This window comes from Euprymna scolopes, chromosome 10 (genome assembly GCF_053919585.1).
Source record: "Euprymna scolopes isolate OS-2025 chromosome 10, ASM5391958v1, whole genome shotgun sequence".
In the NCBI taxonomy this organism is placed as follows: domain Eukaryota; kingdom Metazoa; phylum Mollusca; class Cephalopoda; order Sepiida; family Sepiolidae; genus Euprymna; species Euprymna scolopes.
In genome coordinates this window covers 120,519,675-120,544,388 of record NC_136491.1, presented here as the reverse complement: position 1 = coordinate 120,544,388, position 24,714 = coordinate 120,519,675, and the positions used below count along the sequence as shown (strand labels likewise).

Below are 24,714 nucleotides of genomic sequence, written 5' to 3'. Positions count from 1 at the left end.
AAACTGTCTGTGGGTTCGGCGTAGAGACACAAAATGAAGCCTTTGTTTTATCTCTCCGTTCGACCATCTAAAATAAACAAAATAATAACAGTTTGACTTTTTAATTTAAAAAAGAGTGAAAGCTATATTTATAATTTACAGCACTGAAAGATGTATTAGGTAACTAATACCTACATCAGTCACGTAAGTTATTTCGAGTTTGAAAGAACACACACTCGAGCCGGATTATTTTCTTCTCTTCACTCACAATAAAGATGTTCGCTTTTCGCATAAGCAACTGTCCTTCTTTCTTTTTTTTTTCAATAACAACAAAGATAATCGATAAACAATCCAAAATGTATGAGAACGACGTTGCGTCCCAAACCAAACTGTTTCACCCTCGAAATCCGTCTTTTTTATTCGGTTTATTTTTTGGAGTCCCAATAGCGCCTAAATTTGCATAATCATGTTTACCTCGTACTCAAATTGTGCTAGGTCAACGTGACACTGTATCCGTACAGCGGGCACGTGCTAACCGTGGCCGCTTATCTGTCTCTCTATACTGTTGCTATAAAAAGGATGCATAATGTGTGCGATGGTTTAACTAAAAACTAATTTTTATGTGTTTATTCATTTTTATTAACTAAGTTGTTCGGTCGGCTAATAAGAAAAATATTAAACTAGAAAGGGCAACGCTAAAAATAGCAGAATGTTTGTTTTAAATGTTATTTTTTATGTATTTTTGATTTTGAATGGTAGGTTTTAAAAACCGGTTCTGAAAGTTAAGTTGTCGATAAAAACATTAGATCGAATGTATTAGTTCGAACCTTGCAATTAGTTTAGGTCATATATCAACTGTTTAAATATTATTTTTTTACTAAATTAATTAATCCACTAACACATTCCAACCACAGCACGTTTTGTTAGCATGATACATTTCTATGAAATACAGTAAATAATAATCTTTCTAGAAGAAAGCTGCATCTATTTACGTGTATATTAATGCTAAAGTACCTCAGTTCTTTTCATTATTTTTTATGTATTCAATTATTCACTTATATATCTATCAATATAATTTTCATTATATTATAACGTAGTCGTTACGTGTCAACACTCGCGATTCACACGTTGTATGCAGCCAGTTGCAAGGAAACAAAGATAAGGAAAGAATTCAACTCATTTTTTAAGTTGAAACAACAGTCATTTATTTACAGGTACTTCAAGGATAATATTTTGTGTCTTGTTCAAAAGTCTTCTCGTACTCCAATGAGCTTAACAAGACTCTGTCCGGTAATGTATACAAAAGAACAAAACGTGTGCGAGGTGACATCACAGCGAGGAACAAGGAAAGAAAAAGATTATAAAAAAAGAAGAACGTGGCCCGAAAAGGATAAACATAGACGTGCTACACCGAGAGCGACAGGGAAAGACGTGTCTTAAACATCTATTACAATATGACTGTATTATATGCATATCGTTTTTTATATTATTATTATTATTATTATTATTATTATTATTATTATTATTATGTCTATTTATATATACATATAATTCTTATATTATGATTTTATTATATATATATCAGCCCTTTCATTATTGTTATTATTAGTAGTATTATATATATATATATATATATATATATATATATATATATCTTAATGCGTAAGAGGAAAAGAGAAAGTTCAATTCCACAAGAGAAGACTTATCTGGATAATGCCAAGCTCAACAATTATTGGAGTTTATACAATAGAACAACAGGAATATGAAATGAAGTCAAAAAACTATATATTGGGGGATATAGATTGGTTCATTCATTGAATAATGGAATACAAGCAAAATTTGGGGAATAGAAGAGACTCTTTATACCAAGGTATTTCGAAGCCTAATGCTTCTCATCAGAAGAGTAGAGAAGATGTTAGGTAGCATGGTGGAGATGCGGCGTCTAGCGTAGGGTTCATTAGGAGCGAAAAAGACTAAGTGAAATTATAGAATGTTGGGGATAACTTTATTGAATTCTAAATAAAGGAGAGGCTTGTTATATATAGTATGATGTAAAGAAGTGTACATGGTCTTTACTATAGTGTTTAGTTTATTTTAAAATTTAAGGGGTATATGTTTTAGAGTTAAATTGGGGGTATATTGTGGCTGCGTGGTAATTCTATTTTAACAGTTTGTGGGTTGTCTATTATCTATGGAGTGGTATTTTTGACAGGTGCAATCGATACGGCAAATAGCAGCTATAAAATCGCGTATGATTTTGGGAGGGGAAGTTGTAAGGTTATAATATTGATTTTCAGAGCCCGGTATATGTTAGGTATTATGTGACAATATTTCTAAGTTTCTTCTGTTATGATATAGGGAGTGTAGTTGTAAGGGGGCGGTAGGATGATAGGATGGCAATGTCTATAGGTGTGTTTAACTTGATGAAAAAGGTTTAAGAATACACATAATTGTCGAGGTGGAAGAGTAAGGAGAAATTTACTATTTATAAAAGTGGTAATAATACCAATAATAATAAAAGGGTAATTATAATAATGACAATAATAATAATAATGATACTTATAATAATAATAGTAATAATAATAAGATTGCCAATAGCTATGATAACAGTAATACCAATGGTAATGGTAATAAGAATGAAAATGATGATAATATTAACGGTTATGATAGCAATGACGGGAATAATAATAATAATAATAATAATAATAATTATAATAATAATAATAATTATAATAATAATAATAATAGCGGTAAAAATAAAAGAATAATAATAATGATAATAATAATGATGACAATAATAGTAATAACAATACTACTACCACTACCACTGCCACCACTACCACCACTACTACTAATAATAATATTAATAATGATAATAATAATAATAATAATAATAATAATAATAATAATAATAATAATAATAATGTTTATAATAATTACTAGGAGGTGAATAAAAGCAAGGAGTATAGACAAATGGGGGGGGGGCAAAATAACATGAAATAAGGATAAGGGGTGAAGGATGAGTGGTCCCGTGAAAAAAAGAAAAGAATATATATTAGTCCTCGCGCGAAAGAGCAGGACCCAAAATGTTTTAAATAATAATAATAATAATAATAATAATAATAATAATAATAATAATAATAATAGAATAGCACTGACAAAGACTTTCGCTGACGAAGACTACTATTGACCGTAACCAGTTATACAGTCATTTTGAAATTTTCATCTCTATTTTTCTCATTATGTACTGCATATTTGTTAATTAAACCTATATGAAATATGTTCCTTATTAAATTTTAAAGATTTTCTATTCTGAAAGAAGTTTTAAAAAATATAATCTAAAAAAGTAATTTTAAAGTTTTTGTTAAAAAAAATCAGATTTTCTCATTATTCAGACCTGTATTATAAAGAGGGAGTTGCAAAAACGAGTTGTGGTGTGAGAAGAAATACAAACTGAAACAGAGAGAATATTCAGACCTGTAATAATACAAAGGGGGGTTGCAAAAATGATTTTGGTGTGAGAAGAAATACAAACTGAAACAGAGAGAATATTCAGACCTGTAATAATACAAAGGGGATTTGCAAAAATGATTTTGGTGTGAGGAGAAATACAAACTGAAATAGAGAGTTTTAAAATATAATATTAAAAGGATAAGATACAAGTTAGAAAAGCATTTCATCCGAGGCATGAAAATTATTAAACAAAATGTTTTTACTATAGGCTTTAAAAATAAAGGTACAAGATTCAATTTGAAATTTATTTATCTTCAAAGTGCACTTTTATAAATTTTACAAAGTAAGGTATAAAAATTTTATTTAAATTGAATTTAAAAATTACCTTGGATTTGTTTTATGTAATATGCATTTTGTTGCAATTTAAAAACATTATCTTTCATCTAATATTAATGATATAGATATAAAATTTTCAATGATTTTTTTCACCCCTTATCCCTATTTCATGTTATTTTGACCCTCCTCCCCATTTGTCTGTACCTCTTGCTTTTATTCACCTCTTAGTAATTATTATTAACATTAGTAGTAGTAGTAGTAGTAGTAGTAGTGTTATTACTATTATTATTATCATTATTATTATTGTTTTATTTTTACCGCTATTATTATTATATATATATTAATACAATAGCGTGTGTGTTCTTTTGTGTGTCATGTTTCCGACAAATTTCATTGGTTGAGATTTGATTCTGGAATAGACATTTAATTTCGGAATACACATTTACGAATACTCTGGGTTCTATTCGAATAGAGTGTTCTCTGGGTTCTATTCGAATAGCGTGTTCTTGTTTTTAATTCTATAAAATTTAGGGTTTTATCTTACAAAATTTTTTAAGAAATAATTGATTTTAAATCATTACGTAATAAAATCAATACCAAATCTCTCTGCCGGCGGAGACAAAAAACTTGAGCAATTTGTTTGTTTTTTCGTTGTTTATTTTTTTTTTTACATTTGTTTATTGAGAGAGAGAGAGAGCGAGAGAGAGACGCTGATGTCTTTGTTAATTAAAAATATTATCGCTACTACTACTAATTGCTGTAACATGTAAACAAAGCCCAGATGCATATGTTATGGCAGGTCTGTAATTTAGGTGAAAAATAATCTCGAACCCTTTATCACATAAAAGGAACTAATTCCTCTAATCATCGGTACGTTACCATGGCAATAATATATAAACTTTTTGCTTATTCATTTTAAAACGTTTCACGATCTTTTTTTAACGATATCTTTTTTCTCTCACTTTTTACTTATTTATTTTAAACAACATTTTTAATTTTAAACAGAACGTTTCACGATATCTTAAACAGTAAGCACCTTTTTTTTAAATAAATTATAAGGTGGAAGCACATAATTGTTACAAAACCCCCTCCTATTCCCCTGTTAAGAATGGCTTTCAAAATATTATTTCAGCACGGTAACAAAAATACATAAGTACCCAACGTTTTATAATTTTAAATGATAATTTGATAATGATAATTTTTTTATACTTGATTTCCACCTGAACATTTTCCTTGGAAATGTCGACCTATGGGTTTTTGACTATGCTGAAAACGAATATAGCATTTAAATTTTCCGCAAATTCGTAGTTTTTCGAATATTAAACAATATAATGTTTTATGTTAAAAATGGTGGCCATAGTTTTGCGCCAAAAATATGCGTGCACTTAAACAGAACATTTTTTTAAAATGATAAACAATTATTTATTTTAAACAATATATACAGAATTTTTATTATATTATAAACAATATAAATAGAACGGTTTGATTTTATTTATTCCTACCGCATCCTCACCATTCTATTAGCATTACTACTATTATCATTATTCATATATATCATTGTTTTATCATCATAACCACTTAGTTTTATTCTTTGCACTTTATATTTCTTTCATATTTCGTCCCATCCAGTTCCACCATGTTCGAGTGTTTTGAATTCTCTGCAATATATTCCGATTTTGTGTGTTGTCTTCGGAGTGAGACAAGTACATAAAGATAATAAATCTTACTTAGCACTACCATAGTCAATTTTTGCGCGTACGCCAGAAAACCAAAACAAATTAAATAAAGCTATTTATATTTCAATTACATATTAACGACAACATTCAACATTTACAACTTGTTTACATCACACGTTAAACATGATTGTTCATGATAAAAGTTTTGGTGTGAATAAATGGAAACACTGTTTACTCATTATATTCATTTTTATTTTTATGAGTGCACACATATAGACTGGGCCACCTTACATCCAGTTGTAAGGTTTGTTAGGGGGCAGCTCTTATAGAATGTGACACAATGGAGTGTGAAAATATCGCCACTGAGCAATCTGTAAAAGTTTGAATATCGAACGTAGCAGCAAGTCATAGGAAGATATATACCAAAAAGAACAGTTGGAAATAAATCATACACCATTTACTATGACTCTGCAATACCTACAACTACGCACCTAGAAAAAAGAGCTATCAAAGCTGACATAGCGATATGGGATAGCAACGAGAAAGAAGCTTTAGAAAAAGCCGGTATTTTCAATGATTCTCGGTTAAAAAGAGCCGATAAAGAATGATAACGAAAAAATTAGGTTGGTTGATTGGTTGGTTGGTTGTTTTTGTTTTACGGCATATCAACCCTTTTCGGGTTATTTAATGCCGAATCCAAAGATTTTGAAGAAAAAAAATTTAATAGAATATATTTGTTGTTTTCAAGTCGGTTTCTATTTAACCCATAGTTGGAACCCTAACAGGTACTACCACTCTGGGTCAGAGTGGACCTGAGAGCAATGGCAATTAAAGGGTGGCTCCACACTCCCTAAAGCCCACAAGCTGGGGCCTTACCATTGGATATAGTTTAAGGTCATATCCAGGACCCCTATTGAGGGACTTTTACCCTCTGCAGGGGGGCAGTCGGTGTATTTTAATGCCCCACCGACAGGGCCGAAAAAATTAGGTCTTACGGGCGACATGAAAAAAAATTAGACTCTTGGGATGATTCCCATCATTCCAGTAATTATTGAAGCAACCGAACTCATGACAACGAATTTCAAAAAGTACCTGACAAATATACCCAGTGAATTAAGTGCAACAGAGATATAAACAATTGCACTTAAAAGTGTGTTATCAGATTAAAAAGATCTCTCGGGTGGAATGTATGAGATAACGTGCAAATGTCTGGCATCCGGTAGGATCTCTCATCCCCCGCTAAATCAAAATGATAAGAAAATTTTAAATAAATATTATTATTTATTTATTCATTTATTTGTGGACTGTTATCCTCATCTTCATAGTTGTTGTTGTTTAACCACGTTTTGGCTAACTCATTCTCTAACCTTCTTAATGTGTTTAATGGCGACAGGATAGGAATGCTGAGTCTCGTAACTGTATCCTCAGTAATTACTGCCTTCCATAGTTGTTGTCATCTCACCACGTTTTGGGGCAACTAATCCTCTGGTTGGTTTGGATAGGATTGAAACCGCCAGCTTCAGACAATGCTCACCTGGAACTGTAGAGACTCAACGCCTCTATCCACTGCGCCACGTGCCCCGAAGTTATGTTATAAACATTATTTAGATAGATTTATCACATGATTATAAGTTTTGTGTTAAATATGTATGAATAAACATAACCACCATTTACTCATTCTATAATCTTTTTCTATTTCTTAGTGTGCATCAACAAATTCCAGTGTCCAAATGGCGAATGCATACCAGATTCTTCTCAATGCAATGGCATTAATGACTGCGGATGTATCGTCGGGTGTGACGAACACGTATGCAGTAGTGACGTCATCAGTAAGTATCAACTTGCGAGTTAGCTTGACACGTTTCCTTTTATTTATTTTGTTCTTTCGATTTATGGGGGGGGGTTCAGTTAATTGTGTGTGTTTTAATAAAAAAAGGAAATCATTCGCAGTATGCAAAAACAAAACGTTGAACACAGATTTGGGCGTTATATATATATTGATGCTTAAGAAGCGAGTGGTCAGTAGTTGAACTCGGAAATCTATTCAAAGACACATAATCTGTTGTACGATGGGGGCAGAAATAGATGATAAGGGTTAATGCTACTAAGACTAAACATCTTTCCTTTAACAATTACAGGAAGTATTCTCAACTATCGGTAGCCATGACTAATAACACATTACATGAGAGCTTATCGCTTAAACTAGTAAACTTAACATTCATACGCAGCATAAATTAGAATAAATACTTTGAGGACATTGCCAAGGCTGCTGGAATGAAGGTGGGTCTTCTCTACCGTACTATGAATTACTCACACCTGATGAGAGTATCCTATATTTTTACAAAGTCATGATTCGCCCATGCGTGAAGAATTGTTACCACATCGGGGATGAGGCATCCGACTCTCTCTCTCTCTCTCTCTCTCTCTCTCTCTCTCTCTCTCTCTCTCTCTCTCTCTCTCTATCTATCTATCTATCTATCTCTCTATCTATCTATCTCGCTCTTTCTCTTAGACAGGGTTCAAAAAAGAGTTTTCAAACTATTAGGTCCCGAACTATCAATCAACCGCCAACCTTTGTGTTATCGCCGCAATGTTGCACTCCTTGATTACTTTGATGGAATGTGCTCTGACGAAATAAACATACAGGGTGTCCCAAAAGAAACTGAACTGATCAAATATAAGAGGAACAACATAAGCAACAAATCAGTGAAAAAAAGATTTTAGAGCATCTAGAATGATGTTCCTATTTACAATGTCTCCCCACGGGACAGACTTAGACACCAGGGTCGTTTTTTAATGTGGAGAAAAGGAACAAAAATAAAAATTGTCTCAGTCGTGAAGGATTTCTCCTCCACTGACGGAGAACAAGAAATTGAAGTGCAGCATCCGAAGAACAGATACTATACCCTGATCTTTGTCCCGAATGTTAGCAAAGTAATCAGAGGTCGTTACACCACCGAGGAGCGGATATTTATCATAGAGTGGTACTTTTGGTCGAATTCAAATTTCAAATTCGTCAGCTTCTTTTGGGACACCCCATATATATATATATATATATATATATATATATATATATATATATATATATATATATATATATATATATATATGATAATAATGGAAATAGTATTCCGACAAAATAAAGAAATAAAAAGGAAAAAACCGAGTTATGTGTTCATCAACGTTTCGTCATTATTTCGAGACTTCTTCTGGATGAATTAGATTAAGAAAAAAAAACATCAGTACAAATATTTGAAAATTTTTCAAGTGCAAAATGTGACTCTGTTCTATTTCAGAAACGGAAAAAGACGTAAAATAATAAAAATCCTCCAAAGTTCGCCGCAGAACTACAAACAAAAATGATTACATACATTTCTATTCACACCATAAAAACAAAATAAAAACAAGTATGATTATTGGTTTCTTCTTACGAGCATTCAGAATTTGCAGTCCAGAATATCTGGACGAAAAATTCAAATACCTCACAAACAATTTGAAAACCTTGCAATGTCATACATATTTCGTATTAAATGCTAAGCGAAAAGCTACACAAATATTTTCCAGTTTAAATAATAAAAAATCATATACACCAAACCTTTCTCTTATAAACAGACACCTTCTTTTACGAACACACACAAATAATACAATAATTTGAAAAACACTAAACAAACTAGGAATTCCAGTCATACAAACCACATCACAAACTATAAGACAAATATTTTAAAAAGATGTCCTCTTCTCACCAACTCATCTGATGTCTCCTTTCGATGTTACCAACAAAAAGTTGATTTTGTACATGATAAACTTGGTGTTTGGGGAAAAAAAATTCCATCCCCACCTTGTTACAAGTCGGCCATCTTGGGTGTAATGGAAACAACATCTGATGAGTTGGTGAGACCAGGAAATTTTTATGAACACATATAATCAGAAAATTGCCATCCCATTAATGAAACAGCTGTAATGAATAAATCCAAGATGAAATAAACAAAAGTTACAAAAAAGAAAAAATGCAAGTCTTTGAATTTCAACAAAATGTTGTAGTATATATGCTCTGCACCCATAAAATAAATACATTGAGCTTCACTCGAAATTAACGGTGATTCAGATTTTATAATAACAGTCTAAACCTCTTAACCGAAAATGGTATGCATTGAAATTAACAATATTTCAAAAATAAACATTTATAAATATATATATATATATCATTATATATATATATAATTAGTAAACAAGTCTAATACTACAAGTATATGTAACATTTACCTTATTTTTGGTGGTATGGTATGCCTTACACATGTTTCGTTCAATGGTATAGATTGACCAGACAACTCATCAGAGACCCATATAAATCCATAAGTAAAATACAATATTTTATGCCCTGAGAGCACAAATTCATTTTTATTGAGCTTAAGTAAACTTGGCATTTACAAAAATACAAGTGTATTGAATATATATACATTAAAAGTATATATCTTTTACTATCAAATATATATATATATATATATATATGTATATATGTATATATGTATGTATATGTATATATATACGAGCAAATAGTTAATAAAACATGTTAAAAACACTTTGAAAAAGAGTTAAAAACATATTTAATCTAAAAAGGAAACGCTTAATAAGTGGATAGTCCTTAATCCGCGAAGTTTCGAAGAAATACTTTCCTTCTCATCAGAGAGTAGGAATTAGCAAAATGCGGAATCGGATTTTGCATACAAAAGTATTTGATCAAACTGCAAATAAGTCAAAGATCTTACTTGATAACAAAAACTGAAGCAGAGGGAATATGGTGAAGAAAAAGGTGATTGCACGTGAATGGATAGTCTGGTGAAGGGTAAAATATCCAATAACGGTAAAATCCAAAAATGCATAATCCAAGAAAGTTAATTAAAGTTCTATTAGCACAAGTAAAATCCAAGGAAATCGCGTAATTGGAAGATGGTCCAAAATAATCCAAAAGGCCGAAATCCGTGGAATAATTCACAAATATGTACAAGGAAAAGGGGGAAAAATCCAATATTATTGATAAAAGAAAAGTAAGATATGCGTTTTACACGGCTGCCGAGACAAAGTGTAATTAAGAAAAATCAATGAAGAAGAAGAGAAAAAAAGATTAAATGGTGATAGAATTAAATATAAAATAGAAAAGCAAATGTCAAAATGACCTAGACAAAATGACGTTAAAAGGCGCGAAAAATATAGGGCAAAAAAGAGGTCAACTGAAATGTACAGGTTATTACTTAAGAAAATGTCAGCAAGAGTTATTAAGAGACACTAAATGGAAAAAAAATTAATTAATTAATTAATAGATAAAAAATAAATAAAAATAAAAATGAAATATAAAATAAAAAATAATAAATTTTTAACGGGAGAGGATGGCCGGTAGCTGCAAATTCCGGATAAAGCAAGTAAGTATGTAAGTAAATGTATATAGTAAAATATAAGTAAATATACATACAGGATATGAATTTGTAGGTAAGTCGATATATTTGATAGATAGGAATATTTAAAGACTAAAACGGAAATTGCAGATAAAGAAAAAACGGCCAAGCAAAGAAGAAATAAAGAATTAAAATAAAGGATTATCAAGTTATAAAGTATTAAGAAAGTATGTAGAAAAAACGATAATGTTAAAGAAAAAATATATATCTGAAAGGTTAAAGTAATAACTACGTAATTTCAAAATTACCATAATTAAATTTGGACTTATGTTTATAGAAAGAGATCAGTTCGTTTTTAGAATTTATTATATTGTTACTTTGAGGGGAAGTAATTATATTATAGCTTCGGTTGTGCACAGACGACATGACTTAGAGCCTAGAGTATACGACTTAACTTATTTATGATAGTCTATTTTATTGAGAAGGGGGTATTGTTAGAGTTAAGTTTTTTAATTAAAGTGGTTAGAGAAGTTCCTTGATTATTGTTAGAATTATGGTTGTTAAAAGAAGAAATGTGGTTTGATATTCTTTTCTTCATTAATGTTGAAGTAGCGCCTTAAAGTACTTTATTTTTGGTAAAAAGAGCATCATCAAGAGCAAATATGTTTAAAGTAAGTTCTTTCAGTAAGAAGAGTCCCACTAAATCGGTAACTTCTGCAGAGTCAGAACCACCCATCAAGATGTCAAAATTATCAGCGGTGTCCTTTCTAGTCCAAAACTTATTGTCAAATTGTATAAGGGACTTTCTCGCTAGGAGAATTAATTTAATTTCTAAATTAGTTAAGTCAGAATTTCTTTTAGCAAAGCTTTTATTTTATTTTATATATATATATATATATATATATATATATATATATATATATTAATTTTATGTTAGCTCAGTTCTTTTTATTCGTTTATTTATTTGTTTATGTATTTACTCATTTATTATATATGCCTATCTATTTATTCGCAGGTTTTATTACATTATTTTATTAAATATATATTATCCTATTTATTATTAATATTATAATTACTTTATATATATATATATATATATATATATATATATAAGTAGGTTGTAGTTTGCTTGAAGCATTGTTGAAGAAAATTATAAGATAAAATTAAAAGCCAAGAACAATGCGAGATTTTTTTTTTATATAGAGTAAAACTCTGCGGCTACTTTTCCAATTTTGAACACTCTTCCGCTGTCTTCTCTTGAAAATGGACTAATAAGTCTGAAATATATTGAGATTTACAACACCATTGAATACAACAGTAAAAACAAAATTACTGTTGTTTAGAGTTAAAATTTGTGTGAAAAAGAAAAAACAAACAACAAAAAAAAAGAAATTTATTTCTTTTGTTTGCATTTAATTTTACTCTATATAAAAAAAAAAATCTCGCATTGTTCTTGGCTTTTAATTTTATCTTATAATATATATATATATATATATATATATATATAGAGAGAGAGAGAGAGAGAGAGAGAGAGAGAGAGAGGGAGAGGGAGAGAGACTAAAATATAAGCCGATAAAGTTCCACGGACTCTTCCGCATTTCATTCCCGTAAGCAATGGACAGACTGAATTGTATGGAATTTGTAATACTTCTATATATATATATATATATATATATATATATATATATATATATATATATATATATATATATATATATATTATTGAATAGGACGGAGTTATTCTCTTTTACAATTTTTCTTTTTATCTCCTCCAATCTCCGAATAGTCCTTTTTGTGTTCTTCTTGAAATTCTATAAGTTGGATCCATAATCGCGAGCGCTTTCGACAGAAGTGCTTCTATCATCCTCAGGCATATTGTAGAAATAAATGTAAAAATTGTTTTTTTAAATTACATATATATATATATATATATATATATATATATATATATATATATATATATTTGTTCATAGTCACGTGGTAGCTTGTTACAAGTTAGGTGGGCGGATTTTTTTTATTGTATATATACATATATATATATATATATATATATATATATATATTAAATATATTTATATACATATACACACACATATATATTCAAAATTTATCCCAGATATTTCAAAACATGTCGGTTGCACTCATAATTAATATTATTTATCTGAGGCTTCTTTGTTTTAATGTACAACGCCTCGAGTATTCTTAGCCTATTTACATTTCTCTCACTCTGCAATACTAGGTGTATCAGAATTTTTGTAGGAATTTTTGGCACCCCTAACACGAAACTGCGAATAAAATATAAAAATCTCGTAATTTCTCTGTTAAAAGATGGTTATTTATTTTCTTTATGGATTATACTTCCAAAATAATCGATTAAAGTTGTTTTAAAAGTAATAGAAATATTTTTTTAAAACAGTAATGAATTTTCCGAACTCAATATTTTTCAATTTTTAAACTTTAAAAATCTATCAAAATTTTTCTATTGATTCTATTTTTACGATATTTTCAGGGCCAATGGGAAATGTTATGTTCTTTCCAATAAACCGAATATAATATTTTAGACAAACGTTTTTTTTAATTCATGCCCCCCCATTTTCAAGTTTCTATTAAAAAGTAAATAATTAATTTACTCACCGAAAAGTAAATAATTAATTTACTCACAAATTGAAGAGAAAAGGTCAATAAATAATATATTCAAATTGAAACCAAAAAAAACGTAGTGTTTTTTAGAATTTTACCTGTAAAGTTTTTTTAAACCACGTTATTTGTTTTTTCTTTTTTTAATGGAACCTTGGTCCTTGCTCCTTTAATTGAAAAATAAATAGGGCTTGAATTACATTTTTCGATGAGTTATAAGCTTGGAAAGACAGGGGGTCGAATAATTCACGCCTCCCATTTTGAAATGTCTATTAAAAAGTAAATAATTAATTTATGTACCAAAGTCTTATATATCACAAATTGAAGAGAAAAGGTCAATAAATAATATATTCAAATTTAAAACAAAAAAAGAACTGGTTTTTAGAAATTTACCTGTAAAGTCCGAAGTTTAAAACCTTTTTTAAAAAAAAAACACGTTGTTTACTTTTTTTGTTTGTTTTGCTTTTTTTTAATGAAACCTTGGTCCTTGCTCCTTTAATTGAAAAAAAAATTAGGGCTTGAATTACATTTTTCGAGGAGTTATAAGCTTGGAAAGATGGGGTGGAATTATTCAATATTTTCACGAAATTTCTGACACACCTACTACAATATTCTTGTATTTTCTACCATAATTCTTCGAAACTCCCAATGATGGCAACCATGTCCCTTCAAATGTTATGATATGGAGCTAGAGCCAGAGAGGTGGAGAGTCAATCTTCGCGACAATGTGTTAGTTGTTGAACCAATGTAGCTACTAGTATGGGAGATACACTCCTATTGGGCAGCTGAATTTGTAAACTACATTGGTTCTTTCCAACAGGTCACTTGCCCGCGAAATGTTTTTCATTACAAGGCTTGTTGTCTCTATTTTTTTATAATATATAATAAATTTTATTTTTTTATTATTATTGGGAGCCACGTATCTACGGATTATATTCTTAAGAATACTTTCATCGAGTTTTGAGTTTTTGTGTAACTGGTTACGGTAATATATATTAACAGGTTAATAATTTTCTTTGATATTACTAATTTGATTCAAATTGCAAATGGCTAGTTTTATTTCTTTATCTAAAAAAGAGTTTGGGAATTTATTATTTACTAACACTTGTTTTATATTTTTTAATTCATTAAAGAATTTTTTTTGCTGGAGGAAATCACCTTTGCACGATTTATAAGATTCCTTATTATATTCGTTTTATAACGGAATTGACATACATATAAATAAAATGGTGATGACTATGTAGAAAAATAAATTCTAGAACATAAAAAGTCAATCGCTTTAATGCCGTCTTCGTTGTTCTTTCAAGTGTTGGCTGTTTTTAGTTAAAAAAAAATAGAAGGCATTACATTTTGAACGAGCCTAGTATACTATCTGTCCCTGCCCGGCGTTTTCCGGGGGCCTTTTTGCCTTCGGTTTGTTTGTTTTTCTTTATTTTTATTTTATTTATTTATTGTAAACTATGCCGTTCATTTTCATCAAATTATATTCTCCACACAATAATACAGATTAATGCCCATATATTTGCATAAAAATAAAAAAATATGTATTTTCACCTCGTTATGCAAAAATTAGCAAAGTGACATAAGGATTTGTTAGAATTTTAAAGACGCACATAATTTTTATACGACAAGGATACTGTTGTGGTGGCAACCACTTATTTGCATATGCGAATAACATAACACTATAAATGGCAAGCCTAGGTTGGCCTTGGTGTGTCTTACTCAAATGCCATCAGAAGTGACGCCGAAGAGCGTACATGTCCTCCCACCAAGACTCTCTGACTCGACACCGTCATTTGTACATATTGTAAATATACCTTTTCTTTAATACACTTATTATTGCGTTATCTTGTTGTTTGCGTCTTCATTGTATTTCCTTACTAATTATTGTTCAACCTTGCAACTACAACAGTTGGCGACGAGATATGAAGCGTCAAATATAACAGTTTGACGAAGAACTATTTAAAAAAAAAAAGTACAACGCAAAGGTTGACCATTTTTTTTAAGGAATGCAAAGTATTGACGAGCAAACGGATTTTACGCTAAAGAGAAGTTTCAACTCAAGTGAAAAAAAAAAACTCTAACGTGGCAAAAGCGACAATTTACGCCGTTTTCTGGGAATCCGACTTGCAAACGAATGTAAAAGTGAATTTTTGTTTGTCGCTACACGACAAATCTTACTAAAGGACCAACTTGCAAACGAAAAGCGAACTTTGTTCTGTCGCAAAAACGACAGGTCAGACCCGTATTACGAAAAGCAAGGAAGTAACCTACGAAAAAAGTTCACCAGTGGATTCTAATTACTGTTCTCCGTAAACAAAACAACAACTAATGGACTTTTTAATTAATGTTTTGGTTGACGTCGGTACTAAAAGGAAATACCACAGCTAAAACTAAAATTCAAGGAAAGGATTTTTTTTCTTGAAGTTGTCATTGAATAACGGATAATTCAGTAAAACGTCACGGAAAAAAAGGTAATTTCAATTTAAGAGGTATTTTAATTACTAAAATACTAGAGAAAAAAAACTCAAAGAACTAAATGTACTGCATACATTTATTCAATTGTGACTCGCAAAAAAAAAAACCCAAACTTTTATTTTGTGGAAAGAGTTACTTATTAATAAGTGCCTAAAAACGGAAAGTCAATGCCATTTCGTGATTCCAGATAAACCTGTTTTCGTTTTTTGCAGCGTGACTCGCAAAAAGAATATATTATTGCAAGCAGCGATATTATTATTGAAAACAGGAGCTTACAGCAATTTGCTTTTTTGTTGTAACCCAAACCGGTGTATATGGTACATGGTACAATATTTTTTTTAACTACACACTAAAAAAAAAAAAAAAAAAAAAAAAACATGGAAGACTTATCAAAAATGTTCATGCAATTTTTACAAGCACAGGCTGAGCGGGATGAACGCAGACAAGCTACACAAAACGAGCTTTTGCAAACACAAATACAGGCACAGGCTGACCGCGAGGAAAAGAGAGAGGACAGATTATTGAAATGGCAGCAGGAACAAGAAGAAAAGCAGAAAATGGCACAATTAAAGCAGAAAAACTGCAATTGGAACAGGAAGAAAGGCATAAGAAACTGCAATTGGAACAGGAAGAAAGGCATAAGAAACTACAATTGGAATATGAAGAAAGACAAGATGAACGTTTTGTTAAAACACTGGAACTACTAAAGAGTAATCGAGAAAATGTCGACAGTGTTAATTTCTCCGATACAACTATTTTTAATAGCATGGACATATTTCATTATGTGCCTGAGGAAGAGAAGAATTTTGAAGCATACTACACAAGATACGAGGATGTTTTTCAACTGGACTGTAAAAATTGGCCCAATAGTCAGAAAGTGAGCCTCTTACTCAGAAAATTGGGTACATCAGAACACAGCAAATTCGTAGATTACATATTACCTAAAAAAAACTGCGGAATTAGAGTTCATGGAAGCTGTAAAATTACTAAAAGAATTATTTAATCCAAATATATCTCTTTTTCATAAAAGATGGCTGTGCATGAATCTAAGAAAGATGGACAACCAAGATTATTTGACATACGCATCAGTTGTCAATAAAAACTGCGATAATTTTAAGCTTGCAGAACTAACGGTAGAAGATTTTAAATGTCTAATCTTCGCTCAAGGGTTAGTTTCCACGAAAAATGCAGAAATACGCAGACAAGTGTTGTCTAAGCTGGAATCTGAGCAAGATTTAACCCTCCAGAAACTAGCAGAGGACTGTGAAAGGGCCATTACACTAAAAAAGGATTCAAAAAATAAAGAAGAATCCGGAGTGGCATATGTAAGAAAAGTTAGAAAACCATACGCACCAACCAAGAACTTTACAAAGAAAAGCAATGGAACGGGATATTCCAAAGATAATAACCATAAATATAGTACAGAATATAACAAGCCTCTTCCTAGATATAACTGTAAGAGATGTGCAGAAAAGCATTGGGAATCAGATTGTCCTTATAAGAAGAAAAAATGCTACATTTGTAAGAAGGTGGGACACAAAAGCAATTGCTGCAGATATAAAGATTACACCAGAAAGAGAGTACAGCAAACAAAATCAAATACAAAATTAGACAAAGATCGGCGAAAATACGTAAAAGTGGAAATATTTAAAACATCAATAAAGTTACAACTCGACTCCGGCTCCGATGTTTCTATAATAAACCTGAATACGTGGAAAAAGTTGGGAAAACCGGCCATGATGAAAACTAGTAAAGCAGCCCGGACAGTAACTGGTGGTGGTATAAAATTTGAAGGAGAAGTTGTCCTCCGGATAAAATTGAAAGGGATTTCGAAGAAATTAAAAATATTCGTACTAAAAAATAGTGAAAATCTGTTTGGAATAGATTTAATTGAGAAATTCGGACTATGGGATAAGCCAATCAATACATTCTGTAAAAAATTAGAATGTTCTTCTCCAACAACAGCAAATATAAAAGACGATTTAAAAGAATTATTTCCTGAGGCATTCACGACTAACTTAGGTCGCTGCAATAAATTCAAGGCCTCGTTTGAACTTAAAGAAAACGCCAGCCCAATTTTTAGAAAAAAGCGAAATGTTCCGTTCGCTGGGTTGGAAAATATTGATACAGAATTAAATAGATTGGAACAGACGGGAATTCTATCAAAAATAGAACACAGCGAGTGGGCAGCCCCCACCGTATACGTAAAGAAAAAGAATGACGAAGTTAGAGTGTGCGCAGACTTTTCGACCGGGGTAAACTCCCTATTAAAAGATCACCATTACCTCCTACCAAGCCCAGAGGAAATATTCACGAAGTTGAATGGGGGTAATATCTTCTCCAAGATAGACTTGAGCGACGCGTATTTGCAAATACCGGTCGAGGAGAATTGCTCAAAAATACTATGCATCAATACGCATAAGGGATTATACAAATACAACCGATTGCCTTTTGGCATCAAAGTAGCGCCTGCCATCTTTCAGCAAGCGATGCACACCATGCTAAATGGTATTGAGTGCGCATGTGCATACCTGGACGACATTGTTGTCAGGAGCAAATCCCTAGAAGAACATGAGGAACATTTGAAACAAGTATTTACTCGAATACAAGAATTCGGCTTTAAAGTAAAAGAAAGTAAATGTGACTTTTGTATGAGCGAGATTAAGTATCTTGGACACATAATAAACAAACATGGACGACGTCCAGACTCAGACAGATCTGCGGCAATAAAAAATATGCCAGCACCCGATAATGTAACAACCTTGCAGAGTTTCTTAGGACTCGCAAATTATTACCAATCTTTTATTGAAGGAATGCATAACTTGCGAGTCCCCTTAAATAATTTGCTTAAAAAGGATACACCGTGGAACTGGACGCAAGAATGTCAACCCGCTTTTGACAAAATAAAGAGCGCACTAACATCCGAATTATTCTTAACGCACTTTGACACAAACTTAAAAATAGTCGTCGCTAGTGACGCTAGCTCCTACGGCTTAGGAGCATGCATTCAACATATTATGCTGGATGGGTCTAGAAAACCAATAGCGCACGCTTCGAGAACGCTGATACCAGCCGAAAGGGCATATTCACAAATCGAAAAAGAAGCGTTGAGCATAATCTTTGCCGTGACTAAATTTCACCGATATTTATATGGTAGACAATTCATACTTGAAACTGACCATAAACCGTTAGTCACGATCTATGGATCAAAAAAAGGATTGCCGGTATACACCGCAAATAGATTGCTGCGCTGGGGTACAATACTACTTAATTACGATTTCCAGCTACAACATCTAGCATCAAAAAAGATTTGCCATGCGGATGGACTGTCAAGACTGATACCGCAGAAACACAATCTGGAAGAATCAGTCATTGCAGCAATTCGGACAAATGAAGTAAAAAATATGGTAGCAAACATCATTAAGGAACTACCCGTAACTTTGTCGGACATTAAAAGGGAAGCCGAGAAAGATGAATATATAAAGGACATAAAAGAGAAAATTATAACGGACACAAAGGTGCAGGAAGTTTTCTCCATATGTGACGATGTGTTACTGTACAGCGAGAGAGTGATAATACCCAAAACATTGCAGAATAGGATGTTAAGAGATTTCCACACAGGACATCCGGGGATAAATCGAATGAAGTCGTTAATGAGAAGCTACGTGTACTGGCGTAACATAGACACTGACATAGCGACAACAATTGATAAATGTAAAGGATGCCAGTTAGCGGCAAAATCTCCACCTATAGTACACAAACCTTGGCCGAAAACCGACCAACCATGGTCGAGAATCCACATGGACTTCGCTGGTCCAGTAGGTGAAAACTATTATTTAATTGTAGTGGATAGTTTCACAAAATGGCCGGAGGTAATGCGTTGCAGGAATCCAACAACGAACAACTCAATAGGGTTCCTACACGAGTTGTTTGCAAGATTCGGTGTACCAGACACACTGGTCACTGACAACGGAACGCAGTTCACATCCGCAGAGTTTAAGGAATTTTGCGACACGTTCCGAGTGAAGCACATCACGACTCCGCCGTATCATATAAGGTCGAACGGCGTCGCGGAAAGGTTCGTGGACACGCTAAAACGATCGTTAAAGAAATCCATTGGAACACCAACAGAAAAAGCTTTGCAACAATTCTTGCAAGTATATAGGATTACACCACATCCTAGTACACCATCAAACATATCACCAGCTGATCTAATGTTTGTCAGAAAGGTAAAATCAGCGTTTGACAAACTATTGCCAAGGCAGGCAATTATCCGAAACACTACACACACGAGAAGAAAGAAATATAACTCGGGAGATCGAGTATATTTTAAGTGCTACAGAAATAACACATCTTACTGGGAATGTGGAGTAGTGGATAAACGCATTGGTGATTGTATATACATGATTAAAGGTCCACAGAATATACATAAAAGGCACCTAAATCAGATAAAAAAACGTCATATCCAAGATGATGATGATACGACAACAGTCGAAGAGGAGGACACCATAGATATCATATACGAATCTTTTAATTTGGAACCGCCGCAAAATGCACCTGAACCCCGAAGATCAGGTAGGAAAAGAAAAGTGAATGAACCCTTAATGGTAAACCCAAAAAGAAAAAGATATTGAAATCTGTGTGATTTATAATCTTGGGAGGGGGTGTTGTGGTGGCAACCACTTATTTGCATAAGCGAATAACATAACACTATAAATGGCAAGCCTAGGTTGGCCTTGGTGTGTCTTACTCAAATACCACCAGAAGTGACGCCGAAGAGCGTACATGTCCTCCCACCAAGACTCTCTGACTCGACACCGTCATTTGTACATATTGTAAATATACCTTTTCTTTAATACACTTATTATTGCGTTATCTTGTTGTTTGCGTCTTCATTGTATTTCCTTACTAATTATCGTTCAACCTTGCAACCACAACAGATACGATTAACATCGAAACGTAGATTGGATTTTTTTATGTTTTTATAATTTTACTTATATAGATAACACTGCCCACCCTTCGCGCAGAAATGAATCTAGCTGTAGCCTTCTTTACAGGAAAACAGTAGATGTCGTACGTAGCACTTCCGGTGCATCGCCAAATTACCTGAGCAAGATTAGTATTATCGTGTAGTTGAATTAGATTTATTTTAAAGAGAAAAATACAATTAAAAGAACAAATATGTTAAATGACGTTTTAGGAATTTAACTTGACTACATTCTATCAACAATAACAAGAAGGAATTTTAAGTCAATAAAGATAAATGTGTTTTCAGAAAATGGAATGTGAGTTTTCATAACTAGCACAAAGAATAATTTTAAAATAGGTCTGACCTCTAGAGTCTGGCATAGTTTGACGTTGAGGTCACTGAAGATGGCGTGGATCTTAGGAGAGAGCTTGAAAAGACACGTATCAGTTAGTCAAGGCTTAGAAGTCAATCGAAGAAGTCAAACGAGAAGTCGTGGATAAGACACCGCGGAAGTCCGTGAAGTCAAGATCAAAATTGAAACTTTGTGTAGTGTCTTCTTTCGAAGAAACAGGTATGTGAATTCCTGCCGGTTGTTCCTGTCATGTTATGTTAAATGTTTATCGAACTCTTAAATTTTAACAAACTCTGTCTATTATATAGACTGTTGTTGTTATATACTCTCTCCTTCTTCTTCTTCTTCTTCTTCTTCACCAAAGAACATTATCTCCTCTCGTCGTTTGAAGCCCACCCCCCTCAAAATAACATGTCGATATATTCACTTTTTTTTTTACATGGAGTTCACCATTTATCAAGGCCCAATGGCCACTCAGGGATAAGGGTTATTGTGTGTACAGTAATTAAAGGGATAGTGTAGCAATAGTATTGGAGAATTGGTAATGTGTCATTACTTAGGGGGAGGGCGGTTCATCAGGAATTTCTTTGTGTTGGACTTGAAGACATCCAGGTTGAAGTCGGGAGGGAAACAGGCAAGTGGAACAGAGTTCCACAGGCGTGCAGTTCTAAGAAAGAATTTTGTTCGTGGTATCTACGTTTTGATTTAGGCACAGATAGGGAGTGGGGAAAATTATTGACGGTGGTTTCAGCTAGTCGGGTGTTTTTTGAGAAAGATTGACGAGAGGGGACCAGAGAATGGAGCTCAGACGAGCACCTGCCATGGAAGTAACGATAGAACAAAGACAGGCTCGCTACGTCTCTTTTGTGGGAAAGAGGTTGCAGGGTAGAGAAAAGGGCATCCCCCACCAAGCCACGGAGTCTATTTTGTACTCCGTCAAGGCAGGATAGGCTGTTTTTTGCATCCCCTGCCCAGATGTGGCAGCAGTACTCCATCTTTGGACGTACTTGGCTCTTATATAGATAGAGAATTGCATCATTAGTAAGATATCTTCTGGAGCGGTAGAAGGATCTCACCATTTTCCCAGCGACCTTGGCCACAGACTTGATGTATGTGTTCCATTTCAGATCAGGTGTAAAGGTCAAACCCAGGAGCTTATCAAATCCTGGGGCCTCCCTTAAACGAGAGCCATCCATTTCAATTGATGCCAGATGGGGATCAGAGCGTTTATGATGTAGAGATAGGAGCTTGGTCTTAGATGCATTAAAGGTAACCAGCCACCTCTTTCCCCACTGTACCACGCGCTCAAGATCAGAGGAGAGAGAATCAGAGAGAACATCATCATTTACGGCCTTTGATGTGTTGCCATAGATGGTCGTGTCATCAGCATAGATGTCAACGAAAGATTTTAGTATGTTTTTTGGGAGATCATTGATGTAGATCAGGAAGAGAGTTGGGTCCAGTATGGACCCCTGAGGGACTCCAGCATTAATACTGTGGGCCTCTACTTTCTGCCCATCAACAACTACTCTTATGAGCCTATCTGAGAGAAATGATTTAATGATAGAGAAAACATTTCCAGTTATACCGTAGCTGGAAATCTTGTGTAGTAGGCCTTTATGCCAAACCTTATCAAAGGCCTTTGATATGTCGAGAGCAATTGCCCTAGAAATGAAGCCTTTGTCGAGAGATTCGCTAATCCTATGAGATATAACCGTTAGCACATCTGCTGTAGATCTAGCAGAGCGGAAACCATATTTCGTGTCGCTAAGAAGGTTATTTCTGCTGAGGTGGTTGACTACTTCTCTATTTATTGTGGATTCCAGCAACTTACTCATGACACACAGAAGACTTATTGGTCTGTACTGAGAGGGGGATGACTTATCACCTGAATTCTTAAATACAGGGCATACTGATGAGATTTTCCAGGGTGTTGGAAAGCACTTCTCCTTAAGGCAACGCTTAAACAGTTTGGAAAGTATGGGGGCAAGTTCTGGTTGTAATTTTTTTAACACTATAATTGGAATACCGTCGGGACCAGTTGCTTTACTGGAGTCAAGGTTCTTGATTAGCTTGGCGACCTCAATCACATCATCGTTTCAAGCAAAACATTTTTCATTTTTCATCGTAAAAGTTACATACATCCTGTTTGTCGTTTTATATACATCAACGATTATTCATCGATAATTTGATATCCTGCTATCCAGCATAGCCTTCTTTACATGGGAAACAATTTTCTGTTCGCATTTTCGTAATTTAGAGGAAAACGCGAAAACGATCATTGTCATAGGTTTATTTGATATAATACCATGCAAAAATTGATTGTATATGAGCATAAAAATGAATTAAGCGGAGCAATTGTCAATAATTACCAAAAAATTTTAGTGAAAAAAATAAATAAACAAATGATTTTTACCAAGGACCTTACATTTTACATTTTCTATCTGAGAGAAAAGTACAAAAATAATCCTCAGATTTTGTAAACTATATACAAACGGCAGTCAACCCTGCTTGTTTTGTTTTTTGGGTTTTTTTTTTGTTGTTGTTGGGTTTTTTTTTTTGTTTTGTTTTTTGTTTTTGTTTTGTTTGTTTGTTTTTTTTTTTGTTGCTTCTTTTCACTTCCGGAAGATCGCAAAGTAATTTAATCACATTATATCCTTAATATAATAATATAAAATTATAATAATATAATAATAGCAGGCCGCCTGGCTTTGCACAGTCGTAAAATACGCCTAAATAGTATATTTTAATTTATATAGAAACTGAGACATGTGATTGAGAGTATCATGTTTTTTCTAAACAGTTTACTTCTAAGTAAAAAAAAATACTTGAGCTGAGATTGAAAACAAAACCCTAAAGACAGTGAATCGAGTACGATAACCATTAGGCCAGCTTAACACGTTCTTTAAAATGCGTTTTCAAACCTACCTTAACATAAGGAATCTGCCATGTGCACTATTCACGCATGCGTATTTTTTAAACAGTTGAAAAACAGATAAAACCCAATGACGTCCACGTACCAATTTATCAATTTTGACATTTTAGTTGCCCTTTCTCCGGATGAAACCCGATCAAAAACTTTTCCACGAGTCTGAATACCCTATATACCAAAATTCGAGTCCGCAGATCAAAAGTTCGTTGAGATTATAGGTTGGGAATTATCCACACATACAAACACACACACACACACACATTCCCACTTTTATTTATATATAGCTTAACAAAAGATTAAAATTTCTGACTTATCTACAAAGATAAATGTTATTATCACCTCTGTTTAATATTTTCATTGTACGTTTTAATCCGATTTATTTCATTTCAGTTAATATCTTTCTCGGTGTTTCATAAACAACGCAACTATGACTAGCGAACAGCGCTAAAGAAATTATACACGTCTGCATTGTTTCGATTTTGGGTTTGAAATGCCGTTTTGTTGATGCCGCA

General features: G+C 32.8%; 1 protein-coding gene across 1 annotated transcript in view; it reads left to right on the top strand.

Annotated features, from left to right (window-relative positions):
- Positions 1-24,714, top strand: part of LOC145286258 (low-density lipoprotein receptor-related protein 12-like) — a 925,334-nt gene that overhangs the window by 891,445 nt on the left and 9,175 nt on the right. The window contains exon 6 of the mRNA XM_080135079.1: positions 7,148-7,273. Coding sequence (XP_079991205.1) covers positions 7,148-7,273 — 126 coding nt within the window. The remainder of the gene's footprint in view (positions 1-7,147; positions 7,274-24,714) is intronic.